At 38.1% G+C, this 14,160-nt stretch overlaps 1 protein-coding gene across 7 annotated transcripts in view; it reads right to left on the bottom strand.

Moving 5' to 3' along the window:
• AGTPBP1 (ATP/GTP binding protein 1) overlaps window positions 1–14,160 on the bottom strand; it is a 167,671-nt gene that overhangs the window by 71,757 nt on the left and 81,754 nt on the right. For all 7 annotated transcript variants that reach the window (XM_030567724.1, XM_030567725.1, XM_030567720.1 and 4 more), the window contains 8 exons: window positions 13,434–13,497; window positions 13,017–13,163; window positions 12,287–12,418; window positions 9,007–9,100; window positions 8,622–8,659; window positions 3,507–3,715; window positions 2,324–2,501; window positions 1,209–1,306 (listed from right to left, as the gene is read on the bottom strand). In XM_030567724.1, coding sequence (XP_030423584.1) covers window positions 1,209–1,306; window positions 2,324–2,501; window positions 3,507–3,715; window positions 8,622–8,659; window positions 9,007–9,100; window positions 12,287–12,418; window positions 13,017–13,163; window positions 13,434–13,497 — 960 coding nt within the window. The remainder of the gene's footprint in view (window positions 1–1,208; window positions 1,307–2,323; window positions 2,502–3,506; window positions 3,716–8,621; window positions 8,660–9,006; window positions 9,101–12,286; window positions 12,419–13,016; window positions 13,164–13,433; window positions 13,498–14,160) is intronic.

The raw sequence follows: 14,160 nt of genomic DNA on the forward strand, positions 1-14,160 counted from the left end.
CCAGCTAGTGTGCAGGCAGCGCGCGCACACCTACTTTGAATGGACATGAACAACCACTTGAAAAAGAACTTGCATTAGTTTGGCTTATGGCCGACTCTTAAAAAAAAAAAACCCACCAAAACACCACTTATCTCAAAATTAAGTAGGGTTTTGATGTATAAATTTCCCAGCGTTAGTAAGTATGTTTCAACTCTGGTAGTTATTCACATGGACACTATCAGTATTGATGCATATTGTACCCTGTGTAACGACTCATGCAGAGCCCTGATCCTCAACATGCTCTTCCCTCTCCACCATCCCACTTCTTGTACTTGCCCTGAAGAACTGCATTTCTCCTGCATGTCCCACTGTATTGCCCCATTGCAACCTAATGTAACCCAGACTTCCCTCATGCTTCACTCCTCCTGTTCCATCTTTCCATTCCATAATTTCCCTGCACCTTACCACAACTTCACCTTCCGACAACAACATTTGCTTTTAAACACTGATAATCTGTTTATCAGTATCCATTTTATGGATGTTAGGCAGAGGGGCTGCAAGAGAAAGTGCTCTGGATGAGATGACAGAGCAGCAGGATTCCATAAGAGGTAAGGGGGAAATCCTAAAGGGGGGGTCACATGGAGGTGGACGTGGGAAAAGTGGGGCTTGATATTGGAAGGCGGGAAACTTCACTCTGACAAAAAGCATGCATGTTTAATTTGTAAATGGTCAAATGTGGCCCAGGGCCAAAAGTTCCCATCTGAAAGTGTGTGCATGCATATGTACAGTTCGTGGGGATTGTGGTCATTTAGGGAGGGATGCAAAAAGTGCAGATGGCAGAGCAATACTTCAGAGGGAACATTTTAAATATTTCTGCTATAAACCGCATGTAAATTCAATTGCCCTCTGAAGAGTCAGTGTGCCAACATCTGGAGATATTAAATCACTGATGTGTGAAACAGATATTTTAGACCTACAATGGGTAGGAATCTTGAATCTTAACTATAGAAGATGGTTTTTTTCAAGAGGACATAAGGGAAGACAACACCCAGCTTCTATTCATTTTCAATGGACTTTCAGCCCCTGTAGAAATCCCAGCTGGACTAACTACTGATATCGCCTTAATACGTGAACATATAGTTATGGGTATGGCAAAAGTGAACTTTTGAAGTAATGAAAAATATATTAATGGTATAAATCTGGTCCCTTTGATTAGGTCTAGTACTAACTTTAAAGAGGTGGTCCTTGTCATCTTCATTTTCATTTTCAATCTCACTTTCTGTTTCGATGTCATCATTGTCATCACTTTCATCTACTACGTCATCCACTGTGATATAAAATGCTCTATAAGTAAGGTAGATGTAGGTTTTCTACAACATGTACATTCCAGAAAAAAAAATGTAATGTGTAAAACTTTTTCACTAACCAACTGAAATCTGTCAATACCACACAAATTAAACTTCTGTGAAACATGTGAATGCTAAACATTACCAGATGTATCAGAAACAGAAGGCTCAGCTGGCAATACTGCAGAACCATCTATTACATTTCTTTCCAGTAAAAACATTTAAACTGTTTTTCCACTTTTTAAAAAAATATATTCACACAGAAAACATTTTCTAACATATGCACTGAAGACACTTTGAACCAACTCCTCCGGATCGGGCCTTCTCTGCTCAGCATGTGACCACCTCTTCCCAAAACAGGGCTGGGAAATTTAAGTTTCCTTTCTGGACACTTTGCACTGCTAGATTTTGGACTGGATCTGGCTCCAGTGTACAAAGGAAAGGACTTAATGTTTTTAATTCATTCAAATGGAAAATAAGCTAAGGGAAGCACATTAAACTGTTGCATAATACAATTCAGGGACAGTGGGCTAAATTTGCTGCTGGCATGAATGGGCATACTCCAGTGGCTTCAGTGCATATGTATTCAATTGCACTATTGGTGAATTTGGCTTATTACGGATCATAGAAAATACTCTAAAAATTCAAATGGATTTTGTGCAGGAATTTTGCAGATTTTTGGAAAAGATCATTTAGGCACTCATTCTGTTGATGAGTTCCTTAGTGAATGCAATATTAGTGCCTATATGGACAACTGGAAGAAAGTAAATTCAGGTCATAGCCACACACATGCAGACAAAATTGTTGTTAACTAACCTGCACATATATAGTACAGGAGACAGAATTCCATACTTAGCTCCAAAACCTAATTCACGCTCTCCAGTGAGCCCAAGCTCTTGAGGACTAGATAATCACAAACACATGTGCAAGTCTGATCGATCTAGCAGAGAAGTGTTAAATATATATACAAAAGCCAACATATTACAATCTGACCATACCTTCAGGAGGCAAACTGTACAGCTGAGCCACAGGACCACTAATGGGGATAACTGGTAGTTGGAAATGAAAAACACTTTTAATAGTTGGTAGTGGAAGACGGTTTTTAGGAAAACATTTTCTCATAATAAGACTTGATGTGTTGACTAGAGGATCAAGAGTTCTCACAGCAAGGCAATCCTGTTATAAAATAGGATAAAAACAATGGAATGCAAACTGTTTCTAAAAACATAGCACTGCATGTAGAGCACACAAAAGACTAAAATATTTTATATTATACTGCCACTGAAAAACTCCAGTACAACATGAATTTAATATAAAAAGTTATACTAAGTTTTTAAGACAGCTTGAATAAATGGAATATAAAAGAAACTTTGCCTACTCCATTTGACTGAAACCTGTAGATCCTCCCCCAACTCTGCTACACCTTTATCATTTGGAAGAGTATTCTCTTTGGAGCTCTAAGTCTTTCAACTGGTAGCCTAAATTACTGCCAAGTAGTATAAAACAATTCCATCACATTGCCTCTCTCCAGTGTTAGCCAAGCCAAAGAATGAAAACAAGCACAGAAGTTAAATAATTCTTGTAGCAGGGCAGAGCACTACCACCACATAGAACACGACAATGATGCACTACCTTAGTATACGATTTCTGCTTTATACCTTAGGATGTAAAGCAGAAGACACAGAGACTTTCAGCATTCAACTAGAAATGGAAAGCAATAAAAACCCCTATCAATTCAGATAACCGGTGGTGTACCAGCCTTGACAGCTGTAATTCAGCACAGGAAATGTGTTAATGTCCTTCCCAATAACAGTGGAGCAATGTACTAGATGTTCTGTTGCATGAGAAACATTTCTTTTGTGGGGTAAGGTGTCAAAACATTTAACCAATGAAGGTTAGGATTAGCTAAACATTTACATGTGTTTTATATATGGTTATACACTGATGTAAAAAAAGCCAAATATACTTTTACCATGGAACAGTAGTTTACAATTTACACTAACAATTCAATGGAGAAAAGCAATTTAACTGTTTTGTACTTTTGATCTTAGAAGTTAGTATTGAGTTTCTACAAGACAACTGCTAAGAATCATGAGACCATTTATAAAAGCATACCCATAATAAGAGCATACAGAAAAAATCTTCATGTGAAATCATAGCAAAAAAAGAAATTAAACTCACTTGGGAAGTGTTGTAAAGAATTTTCATCCCATTGGCATCAATAAAAGCTTTCCTTCCCAACTTGATATTTGTAACACTTTTAATGCACTGTAGGATTCCTTTACGGATCAGCATGTGTCTGTGTCGACTATCATGACGGTGCCAATCTACGTAATTTGTTAAAAGCACATGGACATATCCTCTGTCTACTGCTCTCCTGGCATTTGTTTCTTAAGAAAGAAAAGAAATTAAAGATTGCTAAAGCATATAATAACCGAGCTCTTGTTTTCACTAATCATCATCAGTTGTAAATATTACTTTTAGATCAAGTTTAAAGCTAGTAACTTCACTTGTGTTCCATTTTATGGAATCATTATGGTGACAAGCACTCCAGTCATCTTTAGTACCATTTCCCTTTTTTCCACTGAAGTACATAAGGCAAGTTCCTGACATACCTGTGCATGCTTTGCAACTGCTTTCTATATCAAAACACAAAGCCTGTAACTAAGTCATTCTAAACCACATACTTAAGTTGGCTGAAAAAACTGTATTCACTCAGATTTGACTTGCTTCTCTATTGTGATTGAACAGAATATGTAAATAAGGATCAAATTTCCTAGATGTTTTAAGCCTTGCAATTTATTTGAACTGATGTAATGGTGACAGGCAGCACTATGACAGGTAGGTGGGACCAATGTTTCCTTTTTAACTTAATTTTTACATGAGTTTATAAATTTTTATTAATATTTGTTCCAAGATAACATTTGGTGGAAAAAATGATAACCTTAGGCTATTTAAAATTTTTATTAAAACCCTAGTTCAAAAATAAATTGGTTTGGACAATAAGCTAAATGTGTACAAAAAAATGTTTTCTGGATTGTATAGCTCAAAAATTATTTGTTTTATAAAACAGACATTGGCAAACAGTAAATGTAGATGTGCTACTTTTAATTATAATTAATTTTGAATAACAATTACACTATTTCATACGTATTTTTGCTATGAATATAATATATTTCTGTGACTGATACTCCAGGTTAACTCCCATACAAAAATTCTATTTTTGGTTTACATTTAACAATAGAACAGGCTTAGAAAACACTACTTGTCTGAAGACTGACTGCAGTGATAAATATCAACTTTTGTTTGCATCATTCCTCAAACTTGACTCTGCATTTAACTTCCCTAGTTTCTTCTTACAATTCTACTTTACTAGTTAAGAGGCACAAGTCAGCAAAACCAGTAAATCAATCACATAAAAGGTGTGTACACATGCCTACTATACATTTACCTCACCTATAAAATGTAAGGAAGAGGCTACAGACTCTTTTTCTGTTGCTCACACTCATATTATGAGTTCAAACCTCAAAATTTTCAAACATACCAAAATCATTGAACTTCAGTCAAAAACTAGTTCCCTGATTAGATAGAAATTTTAAAGTTCAAGTTTTTCAACTGAATACGTAAGAGATTGGTGGCCGGGATACAATAATACAGAAGTGGAAGAATATAAATGATTAAAAAATTATTTCAACCAAAAAGGAAAAAATTTTCAGCAAGATACCAGGACTTTTATTTCCCTAGCTACAGTTCCATTTTAGAGCTGTCACCAAACACCACTTACTTCACACTTACCCAAGACCTACTTAATTAGACAGACTATGGGAAGACACTATATACTTTGGTGCCATCTCCTAGAAACCTGATTGACACAGATGGCAGTCAGGGCTGGGGAAAGAGTCATGGACTCCTACTATTGTGAGGTTGAGGGGAAAACTGAGTGCTATAAACGCACAGTTCTGCAATCAAAACTAGAGAGATTTTTACAGACAATCACTAGTTTAAGATTTAGCAGGGCACTTCTATTTTCTTTTACATTTAAAATCTTCATTTTATAAATGAAATTCTTCACAAATTATGCATTTCTGGTGCACAGTTACATGCCTCAGGAATGCAGAGAAACAAAATCCTAAAGGCCAGCACCTTCAGGACATGAGAAACACTTATCTCAAAATGAACACAAGCAGAATCTCAGTTTACATAATAGAATATCAGAAATTTAGGACTCGATAGATAACGAGTCAGTCTTGTGTCAGTGCAGGGGAGTAAAGTATTATTTAGACCGTTCCCAACAAGTGTTTGTCTAACCTGTACTTAAAAACCTCCAAAGATAGAGATTTCATAACCTCCTAGGTAATTGAATCTACTGCTTAACTACCCTTACAATTAGGAAGCTTTTCTTAATGCTTAACCTAAATCTCTCTTGCTGTTCAGTCCTCAGTGAATAAGAAGAAAAATGTAATCACCCTTCTCTTCATAAAAATCTTTACATACTTGAAAAACTTATGTCCCCCCTCAGACTTCTCTTCTCCAGACTAAATAAACCCATGTTTCCCCAATATTTCATCATAGGACATGTTTTCTAAACCTTTACTCATTTTTGTTGCTCTCCTCTGAACTTTCTCCAGTTTGTCCACATCCACTTTCCTGAAGTATGGTGCCCAGAACTAAACACAGTTGCACCGTTGTGGCCTTATTAGTGCTGAGTAGAGTGGAAGAATTACTTCTAGTGTCTTATTACAACATTCCTACTAATACAACCCAGAATGTTCACTTTTTTGTAGCAGTATTACACTGCTGACTCATATTTAGTTTGTGATCCACTATAACCCTCAGTTCCTTTTCCACAGTACTCCTTCTAAGGCAGCCCTTTCTCATTTTGTATTTGTGCGATCAATTATTTCTTCTTAAGTGTAGTACTTTGCATCTGTCCTGACTGAATTTCATTCTATTTATTTCAGACCATTTCTCCAGTTTGTCCAGATCATCCTGAATTCTACTCCTGTCCTCCAAGGTGCTTGTAACCCCCACTTTCCCCAACCCACTTTAAATGTGCTATATGCCACTATCCAAAATTATTTATGAAGATATTAAATTGAACTAGATTCAGTACAGATCCCTGAAGGACCTCTCTTGATATGCCCTTCCAGCTTGACTGTGAAACATTGGCAACTGGCTGAAAAACCTCTCAGAGAGTAGTTATGCATCCATCTTGTAGTAAGTTCATCTAGTCCATATTTCCCTAGTTTGCTTATAAGAAGGCTGTGGGAGACAAATATTAAAAGCCTTACTAAAGTTGAGATACATTATATCTGCTTCCCCCCCATCCACAAGAAAGATATTAGGTTGGTTTGACATGATTTGTTCTTGACAAATCCATGTTGAATTATTTATGACCTTAATTTTTTAGATGCTTACAAACTGATTTGCTCCATTATCTTCCTGGGTGCCAAAGTTAAATTGACTGGTCTATAATTCCCTGGGTTGCCCTTATTCCTCCTTTTTTACAGATAGGTACTATATTTGCTCTTTTCCAGTATTCTGGGACTTCTCCCATCCTCCAACAGTTCTCAAAAGATAATCACTAATGGCTCAGTCAGCTCTTTAGCCAGCTCCTTAAGTATTCTTGGATGTATTTCATCAGGCCCTGCCAGCTTAAAGACATCTAACTTGTCTAAGTAATTTGAAACTTGCTCTTTCCCTATTTTAGCTTTCTAATGTATTTGTAGAAATGTTTTTTGTTACCCTTTATGTCCCTAGCTAGTTAAAATCTTTTTGTGCCTTAGCCTAATTTTGTCCTTACATGATTGTGGGTTTGTTTGTTTTTTTAATATTCATCCTTCATCATTTAACCGTTTCCCACTTTTTAAGCTAAGCCATACTTCCTGTCCATCAAGTTTCTTAGCATACTTCCTATCTTTCCTACACACATCATCATTTAAGGTCTCCTGTTCTGAAAATACACATCTCAGTTTCTTAATTCTCCATAAATCTCAGCTTTGACTTTTCATTTACATAGCAGCAGACCAACATTATTCTGAGATAATATTTGCTTCCACTGGCATTCTCTTAGGGATGAATCCTAAAAGCTACTTACTACTACACAGTCCTGAGAGTCATAGAGGCAGGTTGTGTACTAATCTGATCAAACACGAGGATAGCTAGCGCAGTACAAAATGGGGCAGAGACCTTATGCAAATGAGCTTCCATTCAAACCCCTGAAGGTGTTCTCCATAAGCCCTGTGCCTACCCAATCTACTGAAGTTCTACCACTACCATAACTTGCATACAGTTCTTGTGAGGGAAGAGGATCATGACCCTTAACCAGCAGTGCAAGTAGGGCAGCACAGCCAGGAACACCGTACCAGCAAGATATTTATAGCTGGTACGGCATACTGGAAAGAGGAGCAGCAGAACGTGGGGCTGCTCAGCTCCTCCAGCGCAGCTGTACCATCCCCAGTCCTTCCACACAGGGTCTCCTCCATCTGTACAGCAGCCCCACCAGAGGACAGGGCTCGGGGAAGTACAGCCACACCAGAGGAGCTGTGGGCATGGAGGAACCCAGTGGCCCTACATTCTGCTCCTTTCGCCACTGTGGTTCTGAAGAGTAAGGGGGGTGGATCATGGGAAGGGGACAGGGAGGTTGTGGGGGCCCCGGGCTGGGGAGGAGTCACGTGGAGGGTCACTTGAGGACATCACATCACATGCCCCTCACCCCCGTACCGGTCAAAAATGAATTCCACTTGCATCACTGCCCATAACATACCTGAAGAGTCAGTGGGGGCGGAATTTGTCATCACTCTCCTCTCGTGCTCAGCTGCCATTGGAGAAGGATGGGCCCTGTCACTTCCCTATAGCTGCACGTTAGAGCTATCAGCAAAAGGATACATACTCTTGACCGCAGGACCTATTTAGTGACATCCTGACTATGATGGAGACTACACTGGTGCTATCCCCCAGCACCCTCACTGACACACATGGTAATCAGGGCTGGGAGAAAAGGGTCATAGACTCTACTGTTGAGGGGCATGGTTGAGTATCTGTAAAAAGGCTTCTTCCACTTCTCAGGATCCAAGTCAGTCTCTGCCTAAGTCAGGTAGTCTCTGTGCTGCATAACTGGATAAAGAGTTACTATGTATTATACATGTAGCAGTAACGAACAGAACATATTAATGATGAATTTCAGCTTAAATTCTACATTTCCCAGCTTCTCTTAATTTCAGCCAGACTCTTAATATTATTTTAATCTAGTTTTTATATTTCAGTAAAAATAGTTTCTAGTAGAGAAACACTTACTTGATTTTAGCAATGCAGCAAGTGTGTCTAAAGCAACCCTGTCAACATAAAAAGAAGAGAAACAACAAATTAGTACATTTAATCTATAACATGATAAAATCATACAATTTTTTTTTTAAAACAGGTGACTGATATATGAGAAAGGGGTGCAAAGATAAAAGGCAATAATGACTATAAACACAAATTTTGAAGATTTTGCCACACAGTTCTGGACAGGCCCTAATAGAATCTTGGGTTTGTTGTGGGTGGAAAGAGGTCTTCTCTCCTTGTCATTTAACTGTCAAATGCTAGTAAAGATTTGATTTAAAAAAATATTTTCATCAACAAATAAGTTTGAAAAGCATCTTCAATTTTTGAATATAGTATGTTAAAAACTTTTACTCACTTCATAAGGCCAGTATTCTTTTTACTAAAAGGGCCAATGATCTTGAACATCAGTTCCACAACTCCATTCTTCCCCAAGGATACTGCATTTACAGCTGAAAGGAGTAAAAATTAAAAACAGATTTTGTGAAATAATGTAGTAAGAAGATTAGAATAATCTTGAAAATACTGATTTGCTGAAATCACAATCAAGCAGAGGGAATTTACAAGTTGAATTTAGATAATATGCACTATGGTGCTTAAACTATGGAACAAAAATGACAAAATAGCATCTTACTAATTCTTATTTCACGAATCCACCATTCCACATTACTCCTCAGCAACCATTTAATATGAGTATTCTAGTGAAGTTTCATATTATTGTTTTTACATACTATATTACTGAGCCTTTACTAATATGCTTTGACGTTAACTATACTTGTTGAAAAGTGAAGATACTGTATCACAAAATGTTTCACTTTATGGTTTGTTCATTTACTGATTCTCAGAATTCAGGAATCTGCAATGAGTTTCCCAGTGAGCGCTTATTAGCAAGGGTCTACTGAAGCTGTGCTACTGAAGTGTATCACAAAGATGGATAATTGGTTGTGTGTCTGAATGGACTCAGTAGGAAGTCTGGTATCAAGCACTGCATAGCCTATTATTTCAGAAAAGCGGGCACTTGCTAATGTGCTGTTCACTTTAAAGAGGCAGCACAGTTGTTGCAGGAAGGTACAGGACTGTGGATATTACAGAAGGAAATATACATTAGTGTTGACAGAAATCTGCTGTTTTACATGCACATTGAAATCTCTGGTGATTTCTATTTGAGGTCAATAAGAACTAATGGAAAATTATCTACAATGCACACTTTGTTTTCCCCTCCTTTATTAAGATGTACAGCAAGGAGGCTTTTCTCCCTTAGAATGTATATTTTGTCAAGAGGATCGTTTCTAAAATTTACAGAAGAAAATGTATCAAGCTATGATGACTAGAGGGTGTGTCCTTCAGCATCAGGATGAAAAGGTACACTAGTCGCTGTCTGAAATAAGTGCCTGTAGTATTATTTCTATTGCGGTACCATCTAGAGACTCAAACCAGGATTGGGATTCCACTGTGCTAGGCATTGCACAAACATGTCTATGTCTTCCTATAAGAGCTTGCAATGAGAGACCATAATCTAGCTGTAAGGGGGTAATTTAAAAAAAAAAAAAAAAGTGTGTGTGTGGGGGGCCTGGCTCTGGATGTACACAGGATGGCTACTTAGGAAGTCTGAAATGTTCAAAAACCAGCAGCACCAGCAGTGATGTACGTGTTCCCCCTCTGTGCTATTGGCATCTGTTATGCAACATTTTGGAAAAATAGTGTGAATAGAATTTGCCCTGGTGAATTTTTTCAATATACAGAATCTACATGGAGACATTTCTGTCCCAACAACATTGTTTTCCTAACAAACTGGTCAAGCACAACCACGTGGTTATAGGACTGTTTAACTTTAACAATTTTCATTCCACCTGAGACCTTTTCAAAGCGATCCACACTGGATCTTTCAAAATGAAAGTCAGTGGATCCATTCACAACATAAAGTTTCTGGCTGTTAAGAACCGAAACTTCCTTGATCAAATCAATTCCGCACCCTTCAGTTGCGGCAAACTGCTTGCAAAGACTACCCTGAAAATTTTTTTCTTCAGGCATCTTTGTAGGCACCAGTTCATCTTTACCTTGTTCCACAGAAGCACTACTCTGCTGAGCCACTACAAACTCCTGAGTTTTACTTACATCCGGAATCACCTTTGGCTCATCAGGCAGACTCCTACACATTCCTCTTTCAGGCAAACTGCTTTGATTGGGCACTTACTTTGTTCTGTCTGTTATTACTTGAAACCACTTAAATCCTATTTTTTATACCTACTACAATCACTTTTGCTTATAAATTAACCCAGAGTAAGTAATTAATACCCAGGGAGCAAACAGCTGTACATCTCTCTCTATCAGTGTTATAGAGTGCGGACAATTTATGAGTTTACCCTGTATAAGCTTTATACAGGGTAAAATGGATTCATTTGGGGTTTAGGCTCCCAGAAAGACTAAATACTGGGTGCTGGGAAAGTTCCTGTTAACTGAGAAGCCCCTGGGCTAAGTGAATCTTAGTTTCTGTGAACTGAAGGGGGGCGGGGCCCAACCTCTTGGTCTGTGCTGTAGCTAACCAGTGTGTCTAGCTCAGCAAGATGGGAGTGGAGGGAAGCCTTCTTTGGCAGGGGGTTTGTTCTCAGTGCTATCCCAGCACATCTAGTAACAGTCTTGATGGAGCTACTGTGACCCAATCTGTCACAGTACTGAGTAAGGGACTGGCACTGATGCAGTGGCTTAGGCGAAAGTCAGCAAAGCCAACAGTACCACGAATGGTGGACATACTGAAGTAGACACTGATGGCATCTGGTGCTGTTGCTTGGTCAGTGCAGAGGGTGATGCATACCTGGGTACCAACAGCTGGACTGAACTGAACCGTACCAGTTCCCAGTGTCTATGCTTGCCTGCCAAAGTGGGACTCCCCCAAGCAATGGGGGGAGAGATAGCTCAGTGGTTTGAGCATTGGCCTGCTAAACCCAGGGTTGCAAGTTTAATCCTTGAGGGGGCCACTTAGGGATCTGGGGCAAAATCAGTACTTGGTCCTGCTAGTGAAGGCAGGGGACTGGACTTGATGACCTTTCAGGGTCCCTTCCAGTTCTATGAGATAGGTATATCTCCTTATAAATGGACACACAGAGGGGTGGTCACTCACAGCTACAGCCTCTCAGCAGAACAGGCAACATTTGAAACCTGGCAAGCCCTGTCAGGAAAATAGTAAGTCTCTCCCAGAGAAAGAGGAGTCAAACAATCCTTTCACTTATTAACTAACTATACAAACAACTGACACCTACAAAAAACTATCTTAACCTCTACTGAAGCATTAGAAAAGCTTAAGACTGCCACACTAAGGCTCCATCTCAGGCTGAAGCAGGTGAAAAGGAACTAATGGTTGTTCACCCACACAGCCCTATATATACTCTCAGTATCCAGCACGAGAAGGCACAGGGCACGTGCAGGGGGCGAACAGACACTGCTAACTGCAAATCTCCAATCAAGGGCTCAAGAGGCGCACAGGCATCTGAAGTGAAGTGAAGCACACATGGAGACACCACTTAAAAGTAGTAAAAAGTCTTCAGAAAATAGCAGTCGTAATCATATAATATTAAACATTGTCAAATACTTCACCCAGCACTGTATAGAAAAGAGACAAAAGAATGCTTTGCAATACTTACAGTTGGTTGAGTATACTCTTAGTACTTGAAGACATGGCAGGATTAACCTGTGGTTCTGCAAACTCTGTTTCACCAAATTCAGAGAGATGTTTAGAGTGCCACTGATTCTAGCCTTTACTCCAAATTTTTTATCTGAACAAACAGAACAGAACCAAAACCAAAGAAAAAAGCAATGAATTTGATTTTGAAGCTAAATTATTCTATTTCTGTAACTAAATAAGCTTAATTCAAAAAGTGACAAAAAAGATATTTCTACATCTCTACCCCTCTCCTCTGCATAATGAACTCCATTCAGCATTCCCTTCATTTCCTTCTTCCATTCTTGTCTGTACGCATGCCTTCATCCACTAACGTTGAGTACACTGGTGCCCATCTTGAAAGGTTCAACACCTCCAAAATCAGGCTCCTAAAACCAGGCCCTAAATATCAAGTTGGGCACTCAAAATTTGAGGTATCCTAAATTAGTCAACACTTCCAAACATTTATTCTTGATCTCTCTCCATTTATCCAACTGTAAATGGACAAGATGTGACAGGTGTGTAGTCATTTTAAGAGCCTTCCAGTAGTGCATTAAGCAACTACTACAGTGATGAGCACTGTTATAATGTAGAATAGAACAGATAGAGTTACCTAGTATCTATGATGAAACAATCTTTTAAAATTTCCATGACAACACCACATGAAGGATATTACACATGGATAAAGTATTAATTGTTATAATTACGATTACCTTTCGGACCAATTTTTGCAAGAAGGGAATGAAGCTGCACCATTAACTCCTCATTAGGTGGGGAGTCTTTGCTGGCACTCAAAAGTAACTGCAACAAGATCTGCGTCCCTCCTTTAGAAACTAAGGCACTTGCTTTCCGACCACCGCCTTGCAATTAAAAATAGAAATATCAGAAGTAGTCAAAAAATATTAAGATACCTAGCTATTTAGGCTTTTCTTCATAATCATTTGCAATGCACCAAGCAATGTTGGCACTATTCAACTTTTATAGACATGCATAAACTAGACTTTTGATCACTTTTAATCTCAGAAAAATAAAATTATGTAAATCAGCTATTTCTTAAATGCCTTGAAAAAAATATATAAAAATTTGTACAAAGTACGCATAAAAAATTGCCACTTGATTAAAAAACTTACCAACTGACACCAATTCAATGAGGATATTTAATATATTTAGAATAGTCTGAAGATCTCTTGTATTCTGAAATTAAATAATATTCTTTTAGTTTTGGTAACAAATATGGAATACTGGACGCAGATGTAGCCTTGCTTAATTTGTAACAGTATTAGGTTTTGTTTCAAGACTTACACATGGGAGTACCTTATTACATTTATTTTCCACAGCCACGCATGCCCTTCCTTCCAAGCTTCAGTCATTAGCATTCTTAAATCTTATACCCAAATAAACCAGCTGTAGTTTTATATTTGCCCAACGTCTCCAACTTTTGAGATCCACAGACATTTCCAAAACAAGCAGTTTTATTTTGCTTGAATTCTACTTGTAAAAAGAATTTCTCTTTGGTAAATACTTCAAGTTTTGTTTTTTTTCATATTTTAAGAATCTTTTATTCGAACATCAGAATTGAACAACGATTAACACACTGCTCAGAGTTCCGACTGCAACTCAAACCACTTGACTTATGTATTTTTAGACCTTGATTTAGCAAGGCACCTAAACATAGCCTAACTGTAAGTACAAGTGTAGCTCCTTGGAATACTCATAGCTAGGCATGTTCTTAAGAAACTTGCTGAATCAAGGCCTTCGATATCATGTAAAGATCAAGAACATGAACAAGTACCTTTTTATAGTGGCCAAGAAAATTAAAGAACATTGAAAAACTGTAAAAGTCTGATATTTGCAAAC

The sequence above is a fragment of the Gopherus evgoodei genome, chromosome 6 (assembly GCF_007399415.2).
Source record: "Gopherus evgoodei ecotype Sinaloan lineage chromosome 6, rGopEvg1_v1.p, whole genome shotgun sequence".
In the NCBI taxonomy this organism is placed as follows: Eukaryota; Metazoa; Chordata; order Testudines; family Testudinidae; genus Gopherus; species Gopherus evgoodei.